This window comes from Erpetoichthys calabaricus, chromosome 8, assembly GCF_900747795.2.
Source record: "Erpetoichthys calabaricus chromosome 8, fErpCal1.3, whole genome shotgun sequence".
NCBI lineage: Eukaryota > Metazoa > Chordata > Cladistia > Polypteriformes > Polypteridae > Erpetoichthys > Erpetoichthys calabaricus.
Window position 1 is genome coordinate 122,562,905 of NC_041401.2, and position 22,209 is coordinate 122,585,113.

Below are 22,209 nucleotides of genomic sequence, written 5' to 3' on the forward strand. Positions count from 1 at the left end.
CACAAAGAGGCTTTAAGAAAAGAACGCCAGTGCGGCAATTACCACAAACGTTTGCATTCATCAGCACCTGCTGTTAAGAGAAAAACTGAAAATACTGTAAATATCTCTAAATCCCTAGTGTTGTGTTTTCAGTGGCATTACAGCAACAAGTTACAGAAGATACAAGAAAGACCTGACGATGAGTGTAAATCACAATCCATTCCTTTTTACACACAAACTCTAGTAAGTTTTCTCGTGTAGACTGAGCAGTCGCTTCACACAGCCTGTAGCAGGCAGGCATGGTGGCCATGTGGCTAAGTGTTTTAGACTAAACATCAACTCAGAGTGTACCACTGGAGAGCCAGGTGAGCTTGAAGAAGTCATTGCCTTTGCCTTTGCTCAGTCTCCCTTTTTCACCCCTTCACCCAACCATCTCTCCTCTCCTTTCCTAGGCAGGATGACATAGTAACTAAGGCAATGAACTATAAAGTTCAAAAGTTCAGGTTCAATTCCCACTTCTGAGTAAATAAGTACCTGCCTTACCTGTACTCCAACTCTAAAGAAATTAAATGGTTGCATTATCTCATTGTATTTATTGTGCCGTGGTGTTCACCAGACTAGGCACTAGTTGGTTGTAGTTACATGGGTGCCATGGTCCACATTGTTTAGCACTGCTCTCTCACAGCTCCAGAACTGCCTTGCAAAGGCCTGGCACCCTGACCAGGGTTGATACCTAACACACCTCCTAGGTCAGGCCCCTCTAGCAAACTTGTCTTGGATTAAGCAAGTTTGAAAATGGCTGGATGTAAGTTAAACCAAGAAGCACTCACACACTCAACCTTGTAAGTAAGAGTAAGAGTGGACCAATGACTTAGACATTTGACTGTTTTAAGGTGGCAGACTCAGAGCCAAACCTCTATGCCTTTCTGCAACCCTGATCAAGTCACTTCACTTGCCTGTGCTCACTCCATCCATCATTCACACTGAGCTGTGAACCATACAAGCGTACTTGGATTCAATCTATAGAAATATGTATAAGAATTGTACTTCAAAATTGCCTTGTGGTCATCTTCAGCACAGAAAGGTGCTATTTAAAATAAAGCTTTTTTGTTGAACACGCAAGTAGACAGAGTCACAAATACTGTATACCCATGATCACAGACTCTGCCAAACATGCATCAGCAGGTAGTGTGGCGTAGTCGGTAAGACGCTGGAACGTAAATCTCAAGGTTTCAGGGTTGCAAGTTTAATAACCACTCTGTTATCCCAAAAGCAGTCCCTTATCATACTTGTGCTTCATCATGACCTATGCAGAATGTTCTAGATTGCTACAATGTTGGACACTATGCCGTGAACTCCCCACCAATAGTCTGCCTCTGTGACCTTGAACAAGACACTGCTCTGATTGTATAATTTGGTAAAATATGGCTGTCTACTTGTTAAGGTACATTGGCCTAGTACTCACTATGGAAAGGCGCTATATAAACTTGCATGATTATAGAGTTACCTCATGGTTACAGCCTTGGTCTGCCTTTTGGAGCTGGAGCCTGACTGGTGACCGTGTGAAAGTGGGTTTCTCGTACCTCCTGCTGTGATGTCAGGGTCTCAGTTTCTAAAATGTGCTAAGCAGGTCACCCTTGAATGGAGCCCTTTGTCTGCTTACGGCCCTCAGAACTGATTTTAAATTATTAAGGATTACTGATACAGTTCTCTGTGGATTAGCTGTGTTCATCTGAGCATTCTGAATCCTCCATTTGAAAACATCAGTGCGCCGCATGTTAGCTTTCATGTTCCTCAAGTGCTCCTGGGAATCCTTTTCCCTTTTAAACACTGTCTGAAGGCCTGCTTTTTTTGACATCTTATTGGGGCGCAAGGAAACACAGAGAGCAAAAAGAGCTTGAACAGGAAGGCACTGGAATGTGTCAGAGACTAGGCAAGTCACCTAAAGGATGGCTTGTGAATGCTAGAGTGGCCTTGGAACTCAGTTAGATGCAGCCGGGTACATTTAACCTTCCAAGCTGTTAGTGAAGTGAATGTGTCCCAGGCTGCCATCTGGACTGAACTGGCATTAATTGCCTTCTTCTCACAACCCAAATTCTCCAATGTCTTCTGAAGTATGGGTGCGGGTGTCTTTGACCTCTGGTACATCAGTACCCCACAGACTCCTTGGCTCTCCATCAAATGATCACTGGTAATATAAACATTCTCATGAACAATGTGCCACCAGCTTCTGATCCATGTCCACCTAAGAGGTGAACCTATTTATTAAAGAAAAATCTGCTGAGCGCCTGATAACTAAGAGGGTTGGTCAGAATAGGCAGCCTGTGGCATCTCCAAAAGCAGCCACCTGCCGCAAGGTTGGTTCAGTGATCATGATGCTTGTGGCATGAAGATGTTCCAACACAAAGATAAAGCACCTGTAGTCTTGGCAATTTTAATGTGAACCTGGAGCACCGAATGGTAAAGTCTCCTCTGGATACCATCTGTTCCAGCTCTCTCTCTTTGAAAAGGTGGCCTGTGTCACTCCAGTGCTGAATGTGGAAGCAGCGTGTGACACCTGGTAGGAGGTTCTGGGGGGCTGTGTTGCCGACTGGCTTGCAACATTGGTACTGCCAACTTCAAGCTGCTTATTATTATTATTTATTTTATTAAATCTATGAACGGAAGACTACAAAACAGAGAAGGGGAATGATGGGGGGGGGGGGGGGGGGGGGGGGGGGGGGGGGGAGTGTGAGCAAGTGGCAGCAAATGTTCAGAAAATAAATAGTCTCTGGCTTAGTGAATCTTACTATAAGCCCATCTGAGTTGACAAATATAACTGGCATAAACCAGGAATGCGCACTGAGGAGATTTCTTTCTCCCGTTTATTTATTTTTTTTTCTTTTCTTAAATCCAACAACATCAATTCGAGAACAAATAAATTCCACAGCGTCTCTTAAATGAAAGCTTTAGCTCGGCGATGGATTGCCGGGTGCCTTTGGAGAGCGGCGTGCGGGCCCCGGTGTGCTCCTCAAGTGTTGTCATGCCATGTTAGCACCAGCATTTGTCTCTGCTTAGCCATAAAACTAACAGCGCACTATAAATATCCCAGTGTGTTCAACTGGGGGGAGTATCGCCTTCAAAAGCAATCCTTAAAAAATGTATTTCATTAATGCGTCTTCATGTCCGGCAGCAGAGCTCTAATCCACTCGGAATTCTCTAGTGTTCACTTTCCAAGACAAAAGGACGTCCGGAAGATGACTCCCTGAGTGGCTCCTAATGACAGAGCACCTAATCCCATAATTCCTTGCTTAATTAAACTTCAGGGTAAGCTAGGCCCGTCGGCCGCTCGGTTGCCTGCATTATTTGCGTGCGCGCAGGTGCGCGCGGCCCGACAGGCAGGCTTTTGGTCATTCTGTGCCTGCATCTTTTCTCCCTCCCCCACCTTTTTCCATTTTGGGTTGACTCAGAACATGCCGGCACCTCACCTGTGGCCCACCAAGCAGCCAGACAGCCCTGTACAAGCTCTTGGCCTGGCCCTGCCCCTCTCTCCCTCTCTCTCTCCTCTCCTCCTTTATCATTACCGAAGAATGCTGCAGGCCCACTTGACTTCTGGACGTTAATTTACGCATTTGTTCACAGTAGACTGCTTCTGTGACAAAAGCAAAGGCCGACCCTCACCTGCGTCCCGCCCCAGAGTTTGAGCCTGACCCCTCCCTGCACCTGCTGGGAGCGCCACACTTTCCAGGCAGGTCAAGTTGCACCGGAAATCAGACTTTTCTCCTCAGTGTATGCACGTGAAGCCGCATGCCTATGATGATTTATTCCCTCTCACGAGAGTATAAGCATGTATTCTTATGGACATGACATAGTTTGCAAAAGCGTCTGTTTCCTTGTCATTTATGTGCCCTCGTACATGGGATATTCACAGCGTTCTGCTGGCGTGCATGTTCAGCAGTGCACACGAAGGTGAAATAAGAACACAATTACATAAGAAATTTGACAATTGAGAGGAGACCTTTCAGTCCATCAAGCCCATTTGTTTAAACGTGTATGTGATTGTGCGCATCCTCTTACATTTCTGAATTCTTACATCTATGACAGATAAATATGGTGTATTTCTATAGTGACTGCACTCTTAACAGTACATGCAGTTTGTTCAGGGTCACACTGGGGATTCAAGGAAAACTCGATATTAGCCACTAGGTCACACTGCCGGCCAGTGTCCACTCACGTGTGAAAGCAGTTCTGAGTTGTGACAGGTTCAAACCAAAAAGCCTTTATTTTACATAATGCCATCTTCTATAATGACACAGATGCTGTATGGAAGGATTATTTCGGCATTTCTAAATTAGGGTACAGATGCAGCAAGTTATGGGCTGGACTGAAATTGCATCTTTGTAGTTTTGTGTCCAGAAGCGAAGCCATTAGGCCACGCTACTTTCCATTGTGAGAGTATGATTATGTATACATCTCCATTTGTATATAGAAGCAAACAGACTTTATTTTGTATAGCACCTTTCAATCACAGTGTGGTGTAGCGGTTAAAACTTTGGACTTCAATTCCTAAGGTTGTGGGCAGTGCCGGTGCTCGGTTATTTTGCGTCCTAGGTCAAGCTTATTAGTACACCAACTGACTGTTTGATAGCTAACCCGGGCAGATGGGTTTTTCGGCCCCTTATGGTCTGCCTAATCCACCTTAATGGTGGCACCAGCCCTAGTTGCGGATTCAAATTCTGCTACTGACTCTGGGTGACCTTGAACAAGTCACTCACTTGCCTCTGCTTCAATTGGAAAAATAAATCAAATGGAACCAATTGTATCTCAAATATTGCATGCTACCTTAGATAAAGGTTTTAGCTGAATAATAATAATAATAATAGTAATAGTTAGAAACACCACCCCAGGTGCACTTTGCAGGTACAGCACTATACTTTTACATATCTTGACAGTTGGAGTACAAGTATGCCAAGTCATTTGTTGAGTCACACGGTGCCTCAAAAGTGAAGACTGAATCAACATGAAGTGTTTGTGAATTACAGTCCAAGCGCTTGGTTTCACTACCTGCCATTGACCTGTTGAATGTCTGTGTGCATGTGATCATGTTAATAAATGCACAGCGGAAAGTGCACAGACAATTTAGCTTTCCTCTATTTATATAAAACACCCTTATATTGTATAGCACATCTGTACAGTGAAATGTACAGTGAATATCACCCCATGAGAACTTACAGGTAAAGAGTTACGGCAGAAGTGTTCTCTATTCCTCTTGCAGTTGTGCCACAAGTAGATTAAGTGATTTATACAGTCACACAGATTCAGAGGTGGCAACTGAACCGGCGTCTTGGTTATTAAGAGCCAAAATGGTTAGCCAGTGTGGCCTTGTCAGGGTGTATGGGATTGTGTGTGTACTTGTAGAGTTAAGCTTGTGCATAATGTCTGTCTCCCTTCTTGAATGTGTTTTTTTCATTTGTACCCATGTGCCACTGATTATTCTCATTCTCCCTTATTTTGCATTGCCTTAGCCATCCAAAACCCGCAGTTAACATTCCAAGGTTGGACAATTTTCTGTGTTGTCCAAAAATGCGGTCCAAGCTGACTTTCCTTAACCACTTTAGTGAGCAAGTCCTGGTTTGTGTTGCCTGAATAAAGAGATGGCTAAGACTTGCTTGTCACTATGGGAGCCTGAGTGGTACAGATGGCATATCTTTAACATGAGATCTTTGCTCAACTCCAGTCCCAACGTGGGGATGGATCTCATCAGAGCGAGGGAGGAAAGAAGAAAACCAATGTGGAAAATCAAACATGTGAGGCCAGAGGCTCTGGGTTATTTGGCCCCTCCAAGCACCCTGACCAGCAGGCAGTGAAGCACAGCAGGGAACAGGCAGCTCTATTAAAAATAAAGAGAGACGGTTTTAGGCCGTCCCTAATTTGGAATCGCTTAAATTCAGCCAAAGTCATGGCCTGCATTAAGTACTGCGTCTGGAGCACAGGGGCCTCCAGTGCTATTGTGAGGATTTGAAGGGATCAAAGAATCTCCAGTGAAATTGAAAATAAAAAAAGATGAGGCCCGTCTTAGGATCAATAAGCTGAGGAAGAAAGCCGTTGTGCACAGAAATGGAAATGACTTGGGCTCCCAAGCAGCGGTCCTCCAGTGCTGCACTTCTTGATGCACTGCTGTCCTTTTGGTCTGATTCACTGGTGTGCATTTGCCCTCTTCAACATTTAGATGAGTTGACAGGCTCACGAATTGGCGTGCTGCCCTGCTGGGTGAGCATGAATCGCACTCTTCCACACTGGCAGATTCCCAGTGCGCATGCTATTGCCATGACTGCAGACTGCTCTCCTGGCAGGTTCACTTGCATGTATGCTGCCCTCTAGTCACCAGTTGTGTCAATGCCCTGTGGGGTTTGCTTGTATTTTCTGTGTCTTCTCAGCACTTTTCATATATTCCATTAGGACAGTGGGGTGAGGGTGGGGGGTCCTAGTAGCTAGGAGCAGTGTTTCAGAAGCTCTTCTGCTTCTTGTTCTCAGCGCTCCTTCATGGACTGCTCCCCCCTTTCGTGTGGTTTGTGATTCATGCACGCAAGCTGATTGGCTTTCTTTAATCATGTTGAGAGGTGTGTATGTCACAGATGAGTCTTGCATGACCACAGGCGGCCAGCAAGAGGAATCATGCCAATGAAAATGTTTTGCTTTGTTCTCTTTTTCCTTTTCTTTCTTATCTTAAAGGTGTACAGCTGAAGTGCTTGAAGCATCCTGTTCCACAGTGGAGGGCCAGCTCTCTGAAAAAAAAGTGGAGTTCAATTAGGCCATGCTGTGCACTGGCCATCCTCAAATCATGCAGGACTGCACACATGTACAGCGCCCTAGTCCCAGCCCAGGGGCTGTGCTTCAGAGCCATTACCAGTGATTACAGGCTAACATGGCTGCCCTCAATAAGCCTAAATATAGCTACAGTTTCCAAGCTCTCCCCCTAACCTTTCATTCTGTTTCTCGGCTCCAGGTAACCGCATGGATGAGAGCTCTGACGTTGAGTCTGAACCAGACCTGCCCCTCAAAAGAAAGCAGCGGCGCAGCAGGACTACCTTCACAGCAGAGCAGTTGGGAGGAGCTGGAGAAAGCCTTTGAGAGGACCCATTACCCGGATATCTATACACGTGAGGAGCTGGCCCAGCGTACCAAGCTTACTGAAGCCCGTGTACAGGTTAGATGACCATTAAACCATGCCGACAGCTTAGTCTATATGCACTTCTTTTTAATAATCACAACATCACATAGTCCTTTAGTGACTAAGCAACCCTAGTGCCCATAATGGTGCACAACTAACAAGTAAATTCTAATGTATCTGATATTGACCTCACTGAACAATAAGCACAGGTATCTCTGATAATGTCCCGCTAGCCAGTAAGTTCTAGTGTATATCATGCTGACCCACTGGTCAATAGAGATATCTAATAGCAACCCACAAACCAGCAAGTTCTAGCGTTACTGATTTTGACTGTTAGACCAGTAAGTGCTAGTAGATCTGATAGTATCAAACTACCCAGTAAGTTCTAGTGACTTCATAGAACAAGAAGCTCTAGCATTTCTAATAGTGACCAAAATACTAGCAAATTCCAGTGTTTCTGGTAAAAACCCACTGACCAGTAAGTTCTGTTATCTTCTGTAATTGCTCAACGACCACAGTGTCTTTAGGAGAGACCCACTGACCAGTAAGTTTTAGTATCTTTTGTATGGCTCATTGACCACAAAGTGTTAGTGTCTTTAGGAGAGATCTACTGACCATTAAGTTCTAGTATCTTCAGTAATTGCTCGTTGAACACCGTGTCTTTAATAATGACCCAGTAACCATAAGTTCTTGTATCTTCCTTAATGGCTACAAAGTGTTAGTGTGACTTAGTATTGATCATCTGTCCAGTAAGTTATATTATCTGACTGACACCTTTATCTAATGTGATTTTCACATACAATTGGTTGCATTTCTTTTGTTTTTCCAGTTGGAGCACAAGCAGGTCAAGTGACTTGCTCATAGTCTCACAGTGTCACTAGCGAGATTTAAACCCACAACCTCAGGGTTTGAAGTCCAAAGCCTTCACCACTAGACCCCACTGCCACACCACATAATGACCTTCTGAGCAGCCCTACTCAGTCTGATATTGACCTCTTTCCAGAAAGCTGCAATATGGAACCACCAAGCACAATCCTCCAGTGTGTCTGGCAGTAGAATGCTTATGATATGTTCCTTTTTTCATGGAGACATGATGTTCCAAATGAAGTGTAGTGGACCATTCAGTACTCTGAAAGGGTTGTCTGTGTTTGGTGGGCAGTGCAGCCTAATAGCTAAGGAGCTCAACATTAAAGCTAAAAGTCTGCCTGTTCAATTCCTTCCTCTGCATCACTTTGCGGCCCGTGATCATGTCGCTTAACTTCCTTGTGCTGTAAATGAAAAAAAAAAAATGAAAAGTATATAGTGCATTGTAAAATAATTGTACTATGTCAATGAAAACCTCCCTGGGATGGGATCAAATGCTATATAATGACGCATGCACACACATTCTATACTATATATGCATTGGAAAGCATTGTAGCCTTGCATCTAAGACACTGTACTCCGGACCACAAGACAGACAATTCTTTCCCTCTTTACAGCTCAATGTGACCCTTAGCAAGTCACATAAAAAATAAAATATATACATATAACCAATAATTGTACTACAGTTCTGTAGATGTAGACTATCAAGGGGTGGGATGTTCACTAATGTAAGGCACAACATAACATTGGGTAGTTTGCTTTACTATGCTAGAGAAGAATAGTCTGCTAAATTCTGTCTGTGGGCAGATTGTAGAGTTAACTGCGGCAAAGTCTGGGACTACAGGCAGATACAAACTGACACTCTTAATTTCCCTACTTGCACCCGTCAGTATCCTTCTCTCTAACCGTAATCTGAGGGCTTCTTCACGTTTGAAATGCCTGCCGTTTTATGTCAGTTGGATGGTCTCCCCTGAGAACAGCCCAGAATCTTTGCGGCTGCCTCGTTGTCTCTCCGGTTTCGGGGGAAGATGTAAAGTACAGCAAAAGAGATGGAGGAGCCAGTGCTTTCAAGGATTAATGCTCACTGTGGGAAAATGTTTGTGGTTGTGAATGTGAGCGAACTGTCAGAGGTCAGAAATGTGAGTGGACGTCCAGGGGATCAAGTGTGTTAACAGAACTCCTGTGTAAAGCGCTCCCAGCGGGACTAAGGCGTCCACATAGCATGTGTGTGTGTGTGCGTGTGTGTGTGTATGCAATACTTGTCAACATTCCTGCAGCCTGGCAGAGCTGTGGAGGCCCAAAGCTGAGTTGGCCGGCAAACGTGAGATGAAGGAGAGGATGAGATGTTTAGTGTGTATGATCAGCCTGAATCCAGGAAAGGTGCAGCACACGCAGACTACAGAGTAGAAGAAGGGCTGCTGGGTCAAGTGGGAATAAATGCTGGTATGGCAGGATAATGTGGGTCTCCCTCTAAGTCTGATTCCTTGTCACCACAGCATTGCCCCGCTGGACTCACATCTTTGTTTGCATTTGAAAGAGGAAGTCACTGTTGATTGACTTTACCTAATGAGAAGAAAATGCCATTTCTGCTAGGCTATGAGTGGTTGATGGAAACAGTCAGTGAGAATACAGTAGAGTTATAGCAACAGCTGTTGCTGAAAAAAAAAAAGTTCCTGCATTCCTGCTGGATTTCTCATTTCAACTCCTGGCAGGGACCTTCCGCTTCCCACCACTTTCAAAGCCCGCCGCTGCTTGTAAAATTTTCTGCATATCAGAGAGGATCCCTCACCCTCTCCTGGGAGCACAAACATTAATCAATCAGGGGCTTGTAAAAGTGGAGAAGCCCACCCCATCCCCACCACCTGCAGATATGCTTGTGTGAAGATATCCCGACCCACAGAGTCACTTGTTTCACATTACGATCTTAATGTCTTTAAACAGATCATTGTCAAAGTCATTAATTAATGACAGTATTTATAAGCAGCCCCACTGTGAGATGGCTCAAGGCTTACAGGTTAAGGCAGCAGGTGAGTGAAACCTTTAACTTAACCCATTGAGTGGCTGGCTAAAGCCCTTTAACCCACTTAAGTGTCCTACCATAAGACAAGGTCTTGATGTATTTGCCTAGAGGACTTCTTCTTGACATTTAGCTGACTGGGGCTTCCACCCACTATTACAAAACAAGGTCTGCACTCTAGTTGGTGGATTTTCCTGGAGGACAAGGCCTTCATCAGAACATTTAGGCTTGTCCCACTGTAATAACCCAGCTAGGCTTATCCTACTGGAAGACCAGATCTTCTAGAGTACTGGGTACATATCCCACAGAAGGAAAAGGTCTTCTTCACCCCATTTAGAACTATCTAGGTAGAGGAGCGGGGTTGTCTTTAACCAATTTAGATGTATTCTTCCAGAGGACTGAGAATTTGTAGCTTAATTAGAAATATTAATCGTTCTGTTCTTCAACAAATGCAGATGGATCCCATTAGAAGACTGTACTCTTTCATGACCTTCTTCTTCTTCTTTTGGCTGCTCCGATTAGGGGTCACCACAGCAGATCATCTTCTTCCATACCTTTCTGTCTTCTGCATCTTGTTCTGTTATACCCATCACCTGCATGTCCTCTCTCACCACATCCATAAACCTTCGCTTAGGCCTTCCTCTTTTTCTCTTGCCTGGCAGCTCTATCCTTAGTATCTCTCCTGTGTACATTTCCAAACCAGCGTAATCTCGCCTCTCTGACTTTGTCTCCCAACCATCCAATGTGAGATGACCCTCTAATGTACTCATTTCTAATCCTATCCATCCTCGTCACACCCAATGCAAATCTTAGCATCTTTAACTCTGCTACCTCCAGCTCTGTCTCCTGCTTTCTGGTCAGTGCCACTGTCTCCAACCCATATAACATAGTTGGTCTCACTACCATCCTGTAGACCTTCCCTTTCACTCTTGCTGATATCCGTCTCACAAATCACTTTTACACTCTTCTCCACCCATTCCACCCTGCCTGCACTCTCTTTTTCACCTCTCTTCCACAATCCCCATTACTCTGTACTCTTTCATGACCTGATTTGATGAAACACACTGCAAATCAAGGTCTGATCTAACATTTTTAAAATTGACTAAGCAGAGGACAAGTCACTACTGAACTGAACAGAATTAACTTGGGTAGATGGCTGTTTTTCACTGTTAGTGGTGACTTTCAGGTTTTGTGACTGAACCAACAGTGAAATACTGAATTCAAATACTGGGGCTCTGACCTGACCTGCCACCAGCTGTCTTACACTGCTCAAACCAGGCCAGCCCAGCCTAAATTACAATGCCCTGCATGCTTCCCAGCCAACTCAGCAGTGTTTTGTTTCAATCTCCAGTGAAACAACACCATATGAAATTACTGCCAGTGAGGAGTAATGTTTTGACTCCTATTTCTAATGTTAGGATGAGAAGCTTTAGGCATTTTCATCATCTGGTGCCACAGGGTGCACTGGCACTAGCAGGGTTTCTGGTTAGCTTGGCAGCCATCACACTCTGTAACAAGGATTTAGGGGATGGTAGAGGTATGAGCTTGTTGTGGTCTCATTTAAGAAAAGATGTCATGTGAAAAGCAGGAGTATTTAAGTCATGAATATAATCTGCTAATGAAATTTTCTTTCTAATCTAATTCAGAGCAGCTTTGAAATTCACAAAAGGTCGTCTCAAACTTAATTTTCCAAAAAGGTCAACTTTCCTTAAACAACTCCTTTTATGGAGTGCAGCTGGCTCTTGGAGTCTCTCTGTTGGCAGTGTATGGTGATGTCAACATCTCTGTCTAGTGGGCACAGCTGCCTATGTCTTTAAAGGGAGTTTACACATAAACATCAGGAAGCGAATCACACAAGTGGCATCAAGATGGTGGCTTGGACCCCAGCGGCTTTGAGTCCTTTTGACTAGCCAATGTTGACAGGGTTGAAGCCCATAGCCCATTTCCTCAACTCGGAGACTTGGTGCTGCTGCAGCAAGGAGATAAGCTGCTGACTGGCAGCATGGGTGAAACCGAGCCTCCCCCAAAGCGGAAAGGCAGATGGTCATCTCGCCAAGCAGCATACCAGCCCAGCATTTTTCTTTTATTCATTTTGTTTTGTTGGGAGGCTTCCTGGACACATGAAATTAAGGAGGATTTTACAACATGGCACTACAGTTTGCTTTGGCAACTGATTTTCTAAGCACAAAATCTGCTGAAGGCTTTTAAATTCAACTTGCATAAGAATAGATCAAGTATATACAAATAGCCTACGTATGCCTGTTCATGACATAACTGCTCTTGAGGAGTATTGGTGTTTATAGAATATGCAGAAAAGATCATCTGCCCTGCTTGTCAGCCTACTGCTGTGGTCTGCTTGTTATTTTTAATGCTTACTCAACTCCATATAGTTTAACCCCCCACTAATACCCTTGAAAGTCTACATTTGATAGGCTCTGCAGTGTCAGATGCTTTCCAGATCCAGAAGTCTATGACAACCTGAAAGTTCAAAACCATCCATTCATCCAAACTGACCTTTTCCATTACACATCAAACGCATGCAGTTTCAAATAAGTGATAAAATTCGGTGGATAACAGTATGCTGAAGTAGACACCAAAAGTAAGCTGTCCAAGTCCGCTTTAAATTGGGAATGGTTTAAATAAAATGTGGGAAAACATTCAACCTCCGACAACACACTGCCACCTGTGAGCTCCCCCTAGTGGACACCTGCTTCTCTGGAAGGTTCAAAGACACCTTTTTACCTTCCATCATTCTCACACTTTCTCTCCTTCCCCAGTTTTAAAATTACTGATCAATTGTCAGTTCACGCTTTTTAAAAGCTGGCTGATGGGCACTGGTTTGGCACCCCCAATTAAAGGTTGTCTTACAAGGGTGGGGTTTTGAAATTACTGCTATGGCACTGATTTAAGTTCAGTTTCATCACTACTTTGACAAGAGCTGGGCTGCTTGGGTAAGACTATTGAAACTGATGGAGTGTTCAGAAATGATTTATGTGGAAATGTGAAATGTGCCCTAGGAAAGTTTTTCCAATTGATTGAGGTAGTGTTGCAGTAAAAATTTCAAACTTTGGATGCATTAGGAAATTCATTCGGTTTCTGAAGTTGATTATTATTAGAGGGGGTTAAAGGGACCTTACATATATCCTAGATGCACAAGAGATAGGAGGACAATCAATTGGAAGGAAAATACAAACAAACTCTCTCTGGTCTCATCACACTTATAGAGGAATCTGCAGTGCCCAGACAAAAACCAACAACTCCACAAAGCCTGAGTTGGGTCAGAATTCAAACTAAGGTTCCCACTGTGTTGGGGTAGCAGCAATAACCTGCGAAATGTATCTTTTTCACATGAACTAAGGCAGTTCCCACATTTGATACCCCTTTACAAAGTCAGAAGATGGTAGGGCTTCCTGCTTTGCTGGTGGCAGCCAAGAATCAGCATCATCCTTCTCTCAGTTTGGTAGCAGTGGAGGCTTAAGGATGCTCACCAGCATTTGGAAACTTTATCTCCTTTGAACGCAGCTCACTGCTCTGCAGTCTCTTACGTTGATTATATTTCATTACCAATAAACATTTTACATGTTACTATTATATTTAGCAGAATCTAATAAGCGTTGCCTTTTATGAAGCGTACAAATCAATTTGGCAAGAAGTTTTTCTTTAGGGCTTGAAGCTATTTGAGTATCATTGGCTTTCAACAGCTTCCCGGTGCAAGCTACACAAAAAGGAAGAATTTCCCTGTTTCTTCATGTATTTGCTCTTAGACATTTGTAAAAATTCAAGATGTTTAAAACAGAGGCTTTGTGACAGCTTTAATACCTCCCTGTGGATAATAAAACCTCTTCTGCTCACAAAGCAGACTCACTGAACACCATTAAGTATGTTATTAGACATCCCGCTGAAAGCACGTATCTGAGCGAGCGAATGGAAGCCATGCGCTGCGCAGGGGAAGATCAGAGCAGTGGGCCTTACCCATCCCAATTCTGCTTCTCATAAGACGGGTCACGGCTACAGGTCTTGTGGAAATGAGCCTAGCCTGCCCATTGGGAATGACCACAGAGGTAAAGTGGTCACCAGCCACACATGCCAACCTACTTTCCCTGCATCAGGGTTTCTGCCTTCTCATAGCCACTGAGCACTGTGCCAAGCCAAGGCACAGCATCTTCTTTCAGCTTTGCGCTGGCTTTTTCAGAAGCGCGCCAAGCCCACCCAGTACTTTGAAGAGCTTTGTTCCTGGGAGTCATCCTTTTTTGTTATAAGAGAACAAATAGGATTTTATGTAGATTGAAGACAAGAAATAGTTGCCGTGCGTCAGTGCTGCTGTTGTAACAGTGACTCTTATTATGAGAAATAAATGAAACCCTTTCAATCTCTTTCTTGCCGATACTTATCAAGCTAATCCTCCCCAATACTTGCCGATTCTCACTTAAAGCAACTTTAATTAGCATAGTGCCAAGTCGGCAGTTGCAGCTGAGCAGGCTGACACAAGAGAGTGCACAGTGGCACAGAACTCCTGCTCTTCTGGGGCCTGGAGGCAAGCGCTGAGAGAATCTGAAGGAGGAGGACGCCTCTGGTGTGGCCTAGACCTTTAAACAATACATCTGGAAGAGCCATCCCCACTTCTCACTCAGCGCTTGACCCTGAGCAACTCATCTTGAGGACCTGCACTTGAGTTTATTACAAATGCTGTTATATATTTAGCTGACACCTTTACCCACGGCAACGTAGAGGATCAGAATACATTAGAGTCATTTACATGCATTTTTCTACAACTAAAGTAGCATCAGATTAAGTGACTTGAGTTGGGTCACATACCTGCAGACAGAAGAAGAAACTGAACCAGCAACCCGGTGGTTGATGTTATAAAATCATTTTGCTGTGGTGTTCCCCAAAGAAAGACACTTTACAGATTACTTAGTAGGACTGGATATTACAATCTCTGTCTGAGCAAAATGGTAGTTATCATCAGAGCTGGCCATTAGGTGATGTTGTTACATTTACAACACATTATCAATTGTGTGCATGAAGGTCTCTGGGTGTTTTGGCTTTATATCACACGACAACAACAACAACAAATAAATTGTTGCTGTTGTTATCACAAGACACCCTCAGCTGAGGCAGGCCCACCCAAGCTGATTGGATCAAGTGTGTGTGTTTTATGGTAACATCCAAACTGGTGACTTGATAGCCCAGAAAGCGTCTTCATCTTCAGGCACATCCAATGAATGCTCCTTTCAGCGGCATTGCCAAGTGCTTGAATCGCCTTACTCTGGGCCTGCCTTCTGATTGCTGCTTGGCTTAGGAGCCTTATGGTGGAATTGGCTACAAATCCCCAGCAACCAACCTCAACCAGATACACCTTTACATTCCAACCTCACTCCTCTGTTTCAGATGCTAGGTTGGCATAGCGCAAACTCTTCTGCTCATATGCTTCCTCCACAGCACCTGCCACTGGGACTGTTAATTTATGATTGATGATTTAAACCAGAGGATCAAATCTGGTCCCAGGTTGGTTGTCACAAGTTCAGAAGGTACACGCATTTCTAATGGACTTGGACAATGGACTTGAAACGGGAGGCGAAAGGTTAGCTGGCACCTTCACCCAGGTGACTTACAGGATCAGAATACTTTAGAATTGTTAACATACATTTTTCGATCATTAAAGCAACATCAGATTAAAAGACTTGAGCTGGGTCACACATGCAGATAGAGATTAAAATTGAACCAGTGTCCTTGTGGTTTTATTTTCAGTGCCAAGTCTGCACACTGCCTGCCTTCAAGTTATGTTATAAAAACATCTTGGCGTTGTGTTCTCTATAGAACGACATTTTGAAAAATAAAAGATGTTTGTGTGGAAGTTTCTAAATATACATCACTTGGTTAGGCTTGGAGAACTGAGATCACTGCTTCCATAAGATGGATACCTGGTGTGCAGGCTTGTTCCTTCATCTCAATTTTTGAAGCTGCTCTTGCTCTTAGCCAATGCAGCCAGTCTGCATGCTGAGAAGTGACTGAGAGATTGATGTTGGGAGTCTTTTTATGTCTCTCTTATGTTCAACTTTTTTTGCTGTGAAATTCAATCACGTTATCCAGATTTTAGTGCTTATTGCCCTGTCTGCCGCCCGACCTCACCCCCCCCCCCCCCCAACTCCCCCCGTCGAATGTCATGGCAGCAGTAATCCTAGGAAGACATATAGATGGTGTCATCAAACTGAGGAAAATAAATAATAGGACTCCATGACTGATAGCAAAATAGAAGGGAAGCAATGAGAAATTGGCAGCCAAGTCTCAGGTTCGACTGGTTAGCTTTGATGATTTCACATGCTACGGTCAACATGAGCAGATTTGCTGTTCCAGAGTATTGTCCTGGTGGCTCTCCCAATGACGGTTTCACAGAGGGCATTGAGCCACTGCTATCCTCTACTCTTGCAAATCCTTCCTCAGTTTAAAGCTGATGAATGAGGGAGCCTCCTGAATTAAGAGTCTCTGATAAGCTTCCAAGCGGAGCCTTCTGCTTCTTTAATCCACTCATGGCCTACAGAGAGTTTTCTCTGTATTGTTAAGTGTGTCTTATGGTAAGGAATAGGCAACAGAGGTACCCAACACCAAATGGAAAAGCTTTTGTAAAGAAGTGGGAAGCTCATGTAGTCAGCATCCCAAAAGACACATATTTGTTCTTAAAATGAGAGAGCAAGTGTGCTGGCCTAACAATGCACAAAGGACCAAGGTGGAAGTTTGCTGTTAGATAACCCAACAAAACCTATACACTCCAACAATATGGGCAGCCACATCCCAGGTATCTACAGATTCACAATTGCTCTGTGCACAGAGTGAGATCCCATTGCCAACACTTTTCTTAGCTGTACAACCTACCGTCTGTTTGGAAGAGAGTGACTGCAGAATGTAAACAAGTGATGATCTGGGAGATTTGTTTGAAGAGCTCTGATGTCTTAAAGTCTATCTTCAGCCATGAGTTCCCATTATGTACCATCGATGCACACCTTATATTAAGACTCACCCATGAAAACCGCACACCTAAAGCAAAAGCAAATAAAACACACAACTTTTTAAAAAAGAGCATCTCATCAGCTACAAGTGAAGGCTCTTTTGCCAACATGACAAGAAAGGATTGGAGCAGTTGGCCTTCCAGGTCTTTGTACCTCAATAAATACAACTGAACTCTTCAGCAGTAAATGAGATGCAAAGGATGATATTTTGCATTGCTTTCCACAAGACATATTTCCTAAGCAGCGCACTTATGTTGAGCCGGCACACTGGAGCAAACAGCAAATCTGCTGCTTTATGGAATTGTTTTAGGATAGTGTAGGATAGGGCAGATGCGTTATTTTATGTTAACTAGTTTTGTAATCATATGAAGGCTTCTGCATTCAATTATTTATTTTAATCACACTGCACATACTCTCTAAAGTTAGGAATATCAGTCTGTAGATTTGTTTTTAAAGAAGACAAGTACTGTTATACACCAGAATGATGTCAGTCAGTCATTATCCAACCCGCTATATCCTAACACAGGGTCACGGGGGTCTGCTGGAGCCAATCCCAGGACACAAGACAGGAACAAACCCCGGGCAGGGCGCAAACCCACCACAGACCAGAATGATGTATTTGACCTCATTTGATCCGTTTATATTTTTTTCCAATATGTGTTTAACACTATGGCAGTACAGTGTCTCACAGCTCAAGGAGATTAAGTTTGAAAACCCAGCATTGTCCTGTTCTCAGTGTGTCTGCACGACTTTTTCTTCATTATTCCTGTAAGTGTGCCAAGTGATGGACTGGTTCATATCATATTCCCAGTGCTGCCATAATGGGATCTAGCCCCCCGCCACAGCTCTTATATATGGATATATTTCATTTATGTGATACAGACACACAGGTGTAACTAACAAGGAGTGCTTCTCTGTAGGCCACGTAACTGTTAACAGAAGCATTTAAGGCCCAAGATTTTGACACACAATAAAATTAAAATAAAACCAACGTTTACATGATGAAGAATAAGTAGACTTACACATTAAAGGCCACGAAGAAAACCATTATTTGGTAAAATTCAATACATTCTTTTAAAGTATAATTCCATTTACAGACGTAATATGTTTCAGATAAAACATTATGAAATAGGTAAATGAAAATATATAAATGTATACATATCCCTATAGACTTTTAAATTAGGTTTTTAAAGCTCTTAAGTATTGACATTTAAACAGATAAGTGTGAATTTATTAAATTTAAACCAGATTTCAACAGTAAAGAAAAACACTGTGGTAAAGAAGAAAGGAAGGAACTGGCCATCTTAAAAATGTAAAGGGATACTCCACCCCAAAACGATATTTGGTTTAAATGTTACTTACCCCATGTGCTTTATAGTGACGATGGAGAAAAAAAATTAATCTTATCTTTTCATGCAGAAAGCAGGTATGAGATATGTTATGATTCAATGGTTACGGTAGGTGGCCAACACAGAACAACGACAAACGACAAACGATATTAAAAAAAATCTCACGTTACTTGTTTCACATGCAAAGTCATCTGATCATTTGCTCACAACATTTCAAAAATGCATTTTTACCAAAATATTTTGAAACAAACTACTTCATGAAAACAATCTCATGAACATAGAAGGAATGCGCACATTCACAAACTGAACTGAAGAACTGCCTCCCCCATTCATTCATTGGTCAAAAGCCCTGTCGTCAATTCAAAAGCACACAATCGTGGTAATTGATGTATTGTTTACAAAGTGTCATGCATTTTTATTGCTATTCCTGTCATTAGGGCCACTTCCAGTGTTGCTGGGGTCGTGGCCTCTTAGGTCCGGTCCCGAGTGCAATCGAGTGCAAATGCTTATCAGATCTGTGGATTCCAACTCTGCGAAGAATTCAAAGTTTATCTTTGTGCTTTTTTTTCTCGTGTGTATTTTTGGTTTTGAACGTCTTGCTCTCTTGACCATGATTATTGTCTCTTGTATTGGGGTTCAGTTTTGTTTTTCTTGTTTTTATATTTTTACATGCATCTCCCAGTTTTTGCTCAAAATATTTATCTGCCAGTTTGCTGACAGAACACAAAGCATGTAACTTTTTCCAGAATTAAATCTATATATTTTTTTGCCAAAAAGCCTACTTTTTGCATGTTTTCACCATTTGACTGGGTAACAGACATATGGATTACGTAACACGAGTAACATGAGAATTTTTTTTTCTTTTTCCCATGGACATTTTTCACGTTGTTTAGTGACTGTTATGTTCCACTATAAGATAAAACAATTTTCTCTCATTCTGCATGAAAACATGAGACAAATTTTTTTTCTGGGTCGTCACTATAAAGCGCATAGAGTAAATATAATTTAGATAAAATATTATTTTTGACTGTAGTATTCCTTTACCACAAACACGTATTCAAAGCAAATGCACAGGACTGGGACTGAGAAACTGTTTAAGAATGAAATGCACTGCACCGACCCCAACTGCTTACACAAAACAGAGAACACGACTGCTTCAACCTTTGTGCCCATTTTTTAGAAGAGCCATACAAAAATCTTCCTCGTGTTCCAGACCATCAATCTACTAGGAGTAAAAGCTTTGTTGACCAGGCATGATTTAGTCCATTGCAAGATCTGTATAGTGGGACACTTTCTGTGTAGGAAAATGGAACAATCAGAAACAGCATGGTGAAATACAGTATACTATGAACACTTTAAAAATAACAATGGGGAAACATACCCCATTAGAGACTTTGGGACTTTAGGCATAGAGCAGTCTCAAGTGGACTGCTTCTCTAGTCAGTTAAAATACAGTTAAAAGTGAGCATATATTTTACATCTGTGATATGCAGGTAACCTTTGAGGTTCTGTTGAGATTTCAAAATGTTTGTCCTACACTCATGCAAACAACTGTCACTCTTTATATTACACAGCTCCACTCAAAGAAGACACCATCCGAAGGTGTTTTACATATCAGTGAAAGTGACGTGCAGCATGCTGGGTAACAGAATCTGACCCTGTTGCTTGTTCAGTGACGTCTGCACATTCTCCGTGTGTCCACATGAGATTTCTGGTTATTCCTCAGCATCTCTGACGCATCTTGTTTCCAGTGTTGGTGGATGTGAGTCTAAGGCTAACTAACAATGGACTGGGACCTCATCAATACCTCTGCTTAGTTTGCCTTCTAATAAATCTGCACTCTAAAGAGCAAGTTTAGAAAATGACTGGAAGGGTCACCTCCTCCAGTCTGTTGTACTCCAATACTGTTTAGAGTTCTTTGGACAATGAAGGAACTCTGAGTAGCTCATCCGTATTGCTGTGCATTTCTATGAAGTCCCCTCAGCCTGGGCCACACCCCCCACATTCACACACCTTTAAACATGTGCCGTCAGTGCCGGTGTCCCTTGAGGCTCTTTGTAGGCATACTAGAGTGAAAACGAGCAATGGCTTGCTATCAGTGACCTCTTAATGACTTTCCCTTTTGCAAGGAGCTTAAAGGACGCTGTTTACACAGATCAGGGCTCCAGACTCTTAAGAAAAACAACACTGCTTGGCCACTGTGTGAAGTGGAACTGTTTGGGAGGGATTAAGTCTTTTTTTTTTGTATAGGCAGCAAGTGTGAGCTGTCAGGGACTGATCACAGACGGCAGTTTCGATAGCAGTTGCACAAAGGCTTTTTTGAAAGCACTTTTTTTTGGTCAAGAGTTGAGCCTTGGTTTTGGTAAGAAATGTTAATAAACCTGAATCTGTACATTGATGTCCCTCACCTGTTTGCCTGAATATGGAATCCCTGCTTTACACCTCTCCTTCTCAAAGAGCAACTCTCATTTTGTTGCAGGTGTGGTTCAGTAATCGGAGGGCCAGGTGGCGCAAGCAAGCTGGAGCCAATCAGCTGGCAGCTTTCAATCACCTCTTACCTGGTGGCTTCCCACCCACTGGAATGCCAAGTCTGCCAACATACCAGCTCCCAGAGTCCAGCTACCCCACAACTGCAATTTCTCAAGGTAGGAGAACATGTCATGCATAATTTAAGAACGTCCCATGACCAAATAAATTACTGCCTAGTTACTAGGGTCTTACAAGGATTTGAAGACCATTTCAACACAAGCTGTGAGACAGCATTATCTACGATAACTATGACTAGACATTCTATAAAGCAGGTTCATCAGTGAGAGTAATTAAGATAGAATTTAAGGGTAATTATTAAAAACTGGAAGTAATTATGAGATTTTGTTATCTTCACGAGGTTGTAGTGGATAATGTACCTGGTGGCCCAGTGACCTGCCTGTGTGGACGCTACATGACATGACTAACTAATGCCCACATAGGTTTTCTGTGGGAACTTGCATCGGAAGATATGATGGTCAGGTTAAATGAAAATGTTAAATTGTACCCTGTGATGAGTCAAGTTCTCAAATGTTAACATCGGTTAAAGCAATGCATACATGGATAAAAAACTTTGTCAAGGTGGAATTGTGTCATAAACCTACAATTTAGGTAGAGTGAGAGTTTTTTTTGTTCATTTTGGTTATATCATTTTTCAATGCAACTTCAGTTTGTTTTTCACAACTTTCAGATGGTGGCAGCACTGTTCACCGGCCACAACCTCTCCCTCCATCTACAATGCATCAAAGTGGTCTGGCGGGGGAGAGTGGCTCTGCCTATGGCCTCCCATCCAATCGACACACCTTCTCCAGCTATTCAGATAGCTTTATGAATCCCTCGGCTTCCAGCAACCATATGAACCCCGTCAGCAATGGCTTGTCTCCACAGGTAGGTGCAGTACATGGCTTTGGAGGTGTAACCTCATGGAGTGAACTCTATTAAAGTTAGAGACTAGAAACTGGGAAAGAATCAGGCATGCAGGACATCCAGGGACTGGCAGATGACGCTGCAGGCACTCTTTTACAGCATGACCAATACCTCAGGTTTTTAACCAGGTATCTGTCAACAGTGGTGGCTCGGCTGTTAGTTTATTGGGGGCATCTTATCCTTTCCAAGTCTGATACCCCGTTGTCTCTGCAGTCCCATGGGAGCAGACCTGTGCGGTGGTCATTGAGATGCCAGCAATATGTTAGCACTATGCCGTGCTTGTACTCAAGCTGCATATTTGGAAGAAGGGGGATTGGTGGGGGGGGGGGGAATTCCTCTTGCCATCCTTTCTCTGCACCTTGAATAATAAGCATTTAAAATGAGACTTTC

The 22,209-nt window shown here is 43.1% G+C and overlaps 1 protein-coding gene across 1 annotated transcript in view; it reads left to right on the plus strand.

Moving 5' to 3' along the window:
- pax7a (paired box 7a) overlaps positions 1-22,209 on the plus strand; it is an 84,748-nt gene that overhangs the window by 32,781 nt on the left and 29,758 nt on the right. The window contains 4 exon segments of the mRNA XM_051930401.1: positions 6,965-7,065; positions 7,067-7,165; positions 20,846-21,011; positions 21,584-21,780. Of these exon segments, the coding sequence (XP_051786361.1) occupies positions 6,965-7,065; positions 7,067-7,165; positions 20,846-21,011; positions 21,584-21,780 (563 nt within the window).